Source organism: Asterias amurensis, chromosome 13 (assembly GCF_032118995.1).
Source record: "Asterias amurensis chromosome 13, ASM3211899v1".
In the NCBI taxonomy this organism is placed as follows: domain Eukaryota; kingdom Metazoa; phylum Echinodermata; class Asteroidea; order Forcipulatida; family Asteriidae; genus Asterias; species Asterias amurensis.
The window spans coordinates 82,493-91,627 of NC_092660.1; the positions used below are offsets into that span (position 1 = coordinate 82,493).

The 9,135-nt window shown below is 38.2% G+C and overlaps 1 protein-coding gene across 1 annotated transcript; it reads right to left on the reverse strand.

Annotated features, from left to right (window-relative positions):
- Window positions 1–2,438: 2,438 nt before the first annotated feature.
- On the reverse strand, window positions 2,439–8,915 carry LOC139946557 (uncharacterized). The gene is made up of 2 exons (XM_071944255.1): window positions 7,956–8,915; window positions 2,439–5,394 (listed from the first exon to the last, which is right to left on the reverse strand). The coding sequence occupies exons 1-2, from the start codon at window positions 8,034–8,036 to the stop codon at window positions 5,164–5,166; spliced, it is 312 nt and encodes a 103-aa protein (XP_071800356.1). The 5' UTR covers window positions 8,037–8,915; the 3' UTR covers window positions 2,439–5,163.
- Window positions 8,916–9,135: the final 220 nt, after the last annotated feature.

Genomic DNA, 9,135 nt, shown 5'->3' on the forward strand with positions numbered 1-9,135 from the left:
TAGCCAGGAGTTTCTTCAAGTTTGATTTTGCCATTATTTTAAGTTGTTTATAAGGTCATGAAAGTACAACAAAATCAATGCCTAAGAAATTAGTGGATCGACAAATTTAGATACCTAACTTGTAACAATGTTTGCAATAATGAGAGCAAGAAATAATTATTTCTCAAAGTTGATAAACAGTGGATTCTGCGGAAGAGAGCCGTGTATTTGCATTACAAGATCAAGGCATTGACACCTTTGGTAAATGTCAAATATTAGTCCTCACAGTGTGGTGCATCTCAACATATGCGTCGTCAAATTTTAAAAAAAATGTGAAAATCAACCAACCCTTGTCGCATAAGTTGTGTGTTTTCAGATGCTTGAATTCTAGATGGGGTCTCTTATTCAATTCAAACAATAGTATTTTTAGTGAGAAAGTACTTTTTTCTCAAAATCTACCTTACTTCAGCCGGGGAGCAGTTTCTCACGGTGTTGTATACTATCAACCTCTCCCCATTGTTCTTTACGGTGTTGTATACTATCAACCTCTCCCCATTGTTCTTTACGGTGTTGTATACTATCAACCTCTCCCCATTGTTCTTTACCAAGCATGTTTTTATGCTAATAATTATGTTGAGTAAATACCAATTGCATCAACCAGTTGTCCAGGTTAATTCGAAAGCAAAAAGCATCCTAACTTCTTCTTCTTCTTCTTCCTTTTAACCGCACTGTTGCCGACGTGCGTTGCGCGGAGCACGCGTCCGGGGCCTATAGGCCTACGTTTTTGTTTTCTTGCGCCGTGCCCTCTAGCAATGGGAGAAATTATAAGCGCATCTTCCCTTGACTCTACAGAATCATCAAAAGAATGGGATAGAAACAACACCTCGTGGAGCCTTGCTCAACCCACGGAGGTAGGATGCTCAAACATACACAAAATTTAGTCTACTGTCTTATTGGATTTGCACAGGGGAAGCCTTTTGGTTATTTTGTCCCCCCAATCATTTCACAAGGTTGGGGGAGAGGGTAGACGGAATAATCGCACTAGCGAGGTGTTAACCGTAAGGGCACTGGACACATTAAGGTCTAAGTGTAAACAAAAACAGTATTCTCACATGGTGTATCCAAACATAATTATGCATAACAAACCAGTGGAAATTTAGACTGAATTGGTCATCAATAATGGAAGAAAAAACACTTGTTGCACACATTTGTGTGCTTTCAGCTCAAACGCCTAATAACAAGCTTGAGGCCCGAAGTCTTTTATTATTTGAGTGAGAAATTACCTCTTTCTCAGAAAACATTTCACTTCAGAGGGAGCCGTTTCTCACAAAGCTCCATTGCTTGCTACCAAGTAAGTTTCGATGCGAACAGTTGTTTGGAGTTACCGATAGTGTCCAGTGCCTTTAAGGAACCAGTGCACGCTCTCAGGGTCTTGGCCTAGTATTGAATCCTGTTGCGTCTAAGACATTTTGGGTTATCACAAAATTAACTGGGCAGGTTGAATATCTGCAAAATTAACCTTTACTGGTAACTTGGTTAACCTGGACGAAACGCAGTATAGTTGAAGGATAAAGTAGTTATACCGCCGGTTGGAAAGTAACATAATAATGGTGTAGGTGATGGGCGATCGAAGACAGATCGAGTACAATTTGTTTTACTGCAGATGATCACGGAGATCCAAGAGAGCTACATTTATCTAAATAACGAGATAACTTAAGCATCATGACGACCATGACGTAACCATGATGCAACTCATCATCACGGGCTTCTGAATAAGATGGTGACTTAGGCGTAACATAATTAGTGTAAAGTCGTCCTGGCCGGGAGACAAATTATCACGTTAAAGACACTGGACACTATTGGTTTTTGTCAAAGACTAGCCCTCACAGCTGGTGTATCTCAACATATGCATAAAATAACAAACCTGTGAAAATTTGAGTTCAATCGGTCGTCGAAGTTGTGAGATAATTAATAATCAAAGAAAACAAAGCTTGTCACACGAAGTTGTGTGCTTTTAGATGCTTGATTTTGAGACCTCAAATTCTAAATCTGAGGTCTCAGAAACAAATTGGTGAAAAATTACTTTCTCGAAAACTACATTACTTCAGAGGGAGCCGTTTCTCACAATGTTTTATACCATCAACCTCTCCCCATTACTCGTTTCCAAGAAAGGTTTTATGATAATCAATATTTTGAGCAATACCAATAGTGTCCACTGCATTTAAGTCAACATCTTAGGTTCAGTAAGTTAATATCTTATATTCAGTAAGACAACATCTTAGGTTCATTGAGTCAACATTATTATGTTCAGTAAGCCAACATTTAAGGTTCATTGAGTCAACATCTTATGTTTAGTAAGACAACATCTTAGGCTCATTAAGTCAACATCTTAGGTTCATTGAGTCAAGATCTTAGGTTTATTGAGTCAACATCTTATGTTTAGTAAGACAACATCCTAGGCTCATTGAGTCAACATCTTATGTTTAGTAAGTCAACATCTTATGTTCAGTAAGTCAACATCTTATCTTCAGTAAGTCAACAACTTGGGAGTGAACATATTATGTTCAGAAAGTCAACACCTTTTTGATCAGTCGTCTTGAGGTATGTTCTCGTTATTTGCCTGGGTAGACTTGCACTCTTTCAGCTCCGTACGATCGAATCCTACCTCCATTGCTACGATCGATCATCTGCAGTTGCAAACAAACTGGCCTAATAGATCCGTCCCTCAGTCTATCCACACAATTGTGTTAGTTTCCAACCGGCGGTATAACTACATTATCCTTCAACTATACTGTAGTCTTAAACACAACTTGATCCATTGCTAAACCATCTCGGCCTCATCGTGGTACTACTCCATGTACGGTTACCGGATGGCGAGTACGGCAGCTAGTGTTTAGGAACAGAGAGCACTTGATCTCTTTGTTGACGACGGTCATGCAGTTTCTTAAAGGTGATTAACAAAAACATATTTCTTACAAAATAAATGTAGGCCTTATAGAGTACATTTTCAAACATTGACAACAAATTTATTGTTCACCCCTATAGATATTCTTTAGAAAAAGAACCTTGTAAATGTTTATTGTTTTCTGAGATATGCTTTTGATGTAACTGTGAAGTTACAGAGATAGGATTAGCTGTTGCAAACTGCTTTAAACAAACCAAAAGGACATGGAACAAGTAAAGCAAGCATAGTAATGGCCTGCAGAAGCTTCCACCCTAGCAGAGAATAAACCTCTATCATGGTGCGGCCTTCTTGATGTTCTCCCCCTTCAAACCAATGTAACCAGACCGAGGCTTTGAGGCGAAATGGTCTGGTTCCTTTGTGTACAATGAATATTAGAATCAACTACTGTTATTTGATACAGGGAACATGACCAAGATGGAGGCAGCGTGTTAGAGGTCTATAAAGAAGCTGCCCGATACTACAGAGAAGGGACTGTTTTTAAAAACAGTGTATAAAATGGTCTCAAATTTGGGGGGAATGGGGGGGGGGGACATTTTTGCATTATTAGCAACAACTGACTGCTGTCAAAAATAAGATTCCCTTCAACACCTTTTTATCAAATTTGTTCAGCTTTAAAGTGTACTGTCCTAGCTAGAAGCAATAACAGCTCATTATATTCAGCGCGAGTGCCAAAACATATTCTATTTCCATGCAGCACGGTCTAGAAAAGCAAGAGGCTTCGATTGGTCGTCTTATCAGTCAGTAGTCACGAAACCTCATCGAAAAAAGATCAAGTAGAGTTCCGTTATTGAATATTAATAATGGGTCTCATAGACCGTTTTTTGTTATGTATACATTTTGTGTATGCAAGTTAGCCCCAAACAAGGCTATAAAAGCCACTCTTGGTAGGGGCTACAAAAAGTACAATATTTTTGAAAGTGAAAGGAATTCAGGGAAACTGAAGGTAGGAATTCATATTCTTCAGTCGAGATTGTAGGAAGGAGGGAAACATGCACCAGGCAAGGAGTTCCAAAGAGATGCAGTACGATGAAAACAACAGTTGGGTGGCTCCTTGACATCTCAGTAACTGTAGGTTGCTGATAGAAACTAACGATTTCACTCATTTTTATTAAATTATTGTTCGTAATATTCCTTAGTCACACCTCGATTAAGCACTTTATTGAAAACTCGCAATACTCACAAACTCATTATAAGTCTACTTTTCCAGTCTTATTGCGTGTGTGTGGGGGGGGGGGGGCGCTTGCCAGACTCAGATGGAAAAATAATTTTGGCCTACAAACATTGTCCTTCCATTTCTTGTTATTGCTCGTTATGAATTCGTATTAGAGGTCGAGTATGTTTTCATTGCTTTTACTATTCAGCCCCATAGCCGTCCTCGTTGGGTTTATGAATGAGGCAAGGACTCTCTTATATGCCACTTTTCTAGAGCTCTTTATACGGATGTTATTTACATATAATTGCCACGATCTGTTAAAGACACTGGACATCTTTGGTAATTCTTCTTACTTTGTGTATCTCAACATATGCATAACAGACCTGTGAAGATTTGGACTCAATTGGTCGTCGAAGTTTCGAGAGAATAATGGAAGAAAAAAAACACCCTTGTTGCCTGGTTGTGTGCTTACAGATACCTTGAATTCGAGACCTCAGCTGAGGTCTCTTCTCTTAAATGTTTAAGTGAGAAATTACTTCTTTCTCGAAAAGAGGGAGCCGTTTCTCACAATGTTCTATACTATCAACAACTCTCAATTACTCGTTACCGAGTACGTTTTTTTTTTGCTCACAATAGACCATATGCATTGACGTCATCCAGCCGCCATCTTTGAGGTCAAACGGTGACGAAACAATCGAAATGCACATAGATTGGCCAATGAACAACCTCCTTTTGACCTCAATGCGGGGGCGCCGTACTGAAATGACGTCATGTGCATATGGTCTATTATTTTGAGTAATTACCAATAGTGCCCAGTACCTTTAATGGTGTTTAATGAGGACTTATCTCCGATCTAAATTTGCATACTTTCTAACCTGCTCTCGATCAAAAGAACATTTCTAATAACAAGTGTGTACAAACTAAACAAATCTAGTTCAGCAATATTTTGGGTGGACCAATGGATCTAAAATAAACCCAACTAATTTAATTTATTCGTGCCCTTTGGTTAACGCCACTGGTGCAGAGACTAATATTGCTCGATCCAGGCCTACAGTACATTGCCCTTTTAGTTGCCCTTCTCTAACGTACACATCCATGCCGTAGCTACAGGTAAGTCTCCGGTCACGTTCCCTGCTTGGCTCGGACCATTCCCAGCGGTCCCCGGTGTTTCTTGCATCAGTCTTATTCGATCTTGCTTCACATCAGGTAATTCATGCACCTCTTTTAATGCTGCTATGGTGTCCAGAAGCTCTGTAGAAACCCTCAGTAATGCTCGATCTTGTTTGTCCAAATCTTCCTATAAAACCGCAAGAGAGAAGGCACAGATATCAATAACATGAAACTCAAGTTAATTAGGAAACGGAATGGGCAGAAGTTCATGTTAGCTTAGGAAAACCAATTAAAAGGATCTAATTTTATCTCCTCTTCCTGCGCAGTTGAAGCTTGGCATTCCATCCACTCTTTATTAAAATCCCATGATACATCGATAATCTGCGAGCAAATGCCATATATAGAAAGTACGCTTTAAATAAAATAATAATGTTTTGAGACGCCTGAAACTATGGGCGACGAGTCTTTACAACGAATTAATCATAAATATAGCAGGGTTTACCTTTATGAACTGTGAAATAATTCAAATGCTAAGTTGTTTGTGCAACAATATTACAAGTCTGTCAACATGCTTTTCACATTTCCCATCAGGTTTTGTGCAATTTCCTTTTGGCTTTTAAATTACGAGCATTGTCAGCGCTTTGGGAAATAAATAATATGGGAATTGCATTTCTATATGGTTTTAGCCGAAGTTTAAATCCTGGCAAAAATATAGAGTAAAGTTTTCATTGTTTTCTTTGTTTTTATCAACTGCAACCGATGAAAATGCAAACGTAGAAGCTATGAAAATGATATGTCCCATTTCGATTGAGAGACACAAATATTTGCTTACAATGTTATCAACAAGAACATTATAATATTATAGCTTAAAGAATTGAACAGTTGTACAATATTGTTAAGTGTTGCACAAACTATTCGGTAGCTGATATTGGCAAGCAATGGGGTCTAGACTGTCTTGACCAGATCATTTAAAGGCACAGGATCACGACACCTTTGGTAATTGTCAAAGACCAGTATTTTCACTTGATGTGTCTCAACATAATGCATAAAAATAACAAACCTATAATAATTTGAACTCAATTGGTCGTCGAAGTTGAGAGAATAATGGAAGAAACACCCTTTGTCATACAAGTTGTGTGTTTTCATATACCTTAAATTCGAGACCTCAGCTGAGATCTCTTATTAAATTCAAGTATTTTAGTGAGAAATAACTTCTTTCCCCCAAACCACATTACTTTAGAGGGAGCCATTTTCACTATTTTATACTACGAACAGGTCGCCATTGCTCGTTGCTAAGTAAGTTTGAATGCGCACGATTATTTTGAGTAATTACCAACAGTGTCCATGCCTTTAAAAGTACAAGACTCCTCAGCTCGGCATTTTGCTCTAATGGCAAAGGGGGGTTGGGTGAATGGTTGTGACAATACGATACAGTCAATGAGATGCAAAGAGTCACATAACTCCAAATGCTATCAATAACCAAACGACCGTCTACAACATAATGGTTCATAATAAACCTTGTCCAGGGAAAATACCCAGGAATAATCAAATGGTCATTTTGCATTAGAAAGCCAAATACAAATTCCTTCAAATTGATGGCTTATAATGGCTTCAAAAAAATTGTACCAGCGTTTCACCCCTTCACCCTTTCTTTTATTGCCTTTTTACCTAAACTTGTCTCCTGTCTTTTCCGGTTTTACTTCCGTCTTGCGGAGTCACGGAAGGAGACTTTCTCCAACCCGTTCCCTTGTCTGTATTCTTAAATGTTACATTTCAGTTTTTTTTACAAACTTCTGTTTAAATCTGAATGGAATAAATAAAATATGGTTGAGATGTCTAAACTAGAGGTTCGAATGGAGTGAATGGAGTCTACGACTTCCAAAAGGAGGAAATATCAATTACCATCCAGCTATGGAAACAAATAGAGCGTTATTTAAAGATTTCCATTGTAGTATTGTTGGTAAATATTTTATAGATTTTATTTTTGTATTATCTGCGGAGAAGGAACTATTTATAACAGGTTTTCCTCGTCAGTGTTCCGTCCTTTTGAACTCAATTGGTCGTTGAAGTTGCGAGAGAACAATGGAAGAAAAAACAACCTTGTCGTTGTGCTTTCAGATGATTGACTTCGAGACCTCGGCTGAGGTCTCTTATTCATTCAAATATTTTAGTGAGAAATAACTTCTTTCTCAAAAACTACGAGGTGAGCCGTTTCTCAAAATGTTTTATACCATCGACACTATTTTGAGTAATTACGAAAAGTGTTCAGAGCCTTTAAGTTTGTACTTTCATTATTGGCATGAGAACAGATAGACGAGTTGTATTTCAACTAGGACGACCCAGAACTTCTGATCAAGATACGAGGAGTAAGTGTTTCTATTGACCTTTCCTTCTGCTGTCTTGAATAAGCCTAAATTGCACAACATTAAAGGCACTGAACACTACTAAATTATCTTCAATAATTTCTTACAATTTTGTGTTTCTGCTTATATTTTTAATAAATCAATTACTTTTGTAAAAAAAAAATACTCCAGTAATGTTGATTGATCAAAGTATTAAGCAGTATACACAATTCGAGTTTTGGGTTTCATAAAAATATTATTCCACAATTTGTACAAAATAACAACAGAACAAATAGTGCAAGTGTTCGTTTTTTTTTTCTCCAACAATGTAAACAATGTTTTTAGAACAAAATAGAGACGTTTAATGATGTTCCTTCGATGTAATAAAAGACAGCATAATACTCACAATGATTTGTCTGAGCTCTCGTCTCACGGTTGACTTCTGTTGACCGTAATGAAAGCCTTCGCTTCGTGTTGCTGGATCCATCGAGTAAATAAAATTCAATCAAAACAACCTTGCAATTACAGTCAAGCAGCTTACAGTAAGCTCTCCTCTCTGCTCATTCTTCCTTCCACTGTTTCCTTTCTGTCTCTCGCTGCAAGAAGAAGACTCCCCAAGCTGAAGATACCGATCGGCAGTACTCCCAATTCATGCACATCTCACCACATCTCACACTTCACTATATGTTAACCACGTGCCGCGGGCTACAAATTTAGCCGTCAAGAAAACGTAACATGCGCACGGTTCGGTTATTGATGGGTGCTCTGGAGTGTTAGATCTGGCAGCTTGTCAACATCAACTAATCTAAAATGCCACATTCTGCTGCACCATGGTGATGGAATCCAAAGCAACAAATATTTCACTCTTTAATTCAGCTATGATGACATCACAAAGAGCAAGACACAGACACTCGCACGCTGGGTAGACTGTTAGTATTACTTTAAATGATCTCTAAATTGATTAACTCATATGAAGGTTTGGTTATGCGCAAGCCGAGTGCAGCGTTATACCGGTACCATCAAAACACGTCTCCAATAACGAACATGTCAGAGCCTCAAGGATATAGGCAAACCCATGGGGGTAGAATCTGCATTAAAACAACACTACATGTCCACGCAAATTATTCCTGATGATATCGAATACAGTCCTTTGGTTGTAAATGTCATAACAACGGTTTGGCCGGCCACTATCATAAATATAAGCTTCATTTGCTTTCACAAATACTAATGCAAGCTAGTCAAGCGTATACATCTTCACTCGGTAACGTTGGCAACAGAGTGAATAAGAAACCCTCAAGGTAAAACTATATAAAAAATGGCCGCAAATTACATAGGATAAACACACGGCTAAAAACACAGTACATAAACCGACCCATCATAGCTAGCTTTCATGGTGGCTGCCAGAGCTAACTCATTTCCTTTGTCTGTTTTATAGTATTTCCTTCCGTGTTTCATTTACAGTGTGAGGACACAGTCTGAATAATTTACCATTTAGCAGATCTTGATAGCCCACATCAAACATACATGGTGCTTTCACTTCATAGATGCTTTCCAATGAATTTCACAATTTCCTTTCATTTTAATGT

Bases quoted from the DNA above. Each gene is read 5' to 3' on its own strand.
- LOC139946557 (XM_071944255.1), bottom strand. From the start codon at position 8,036: ATGGATCCAGCAACACGAAGCGAAGGCTTTCATTACGGTCAACAGAAG. The intron at 5,395-7,955 runs GTGAGTATTATG...GCGGTTTTATAG, and splicing joins GAGAGCTCAGACAAATCATT to GAAGATTTGGACAAACAAGA.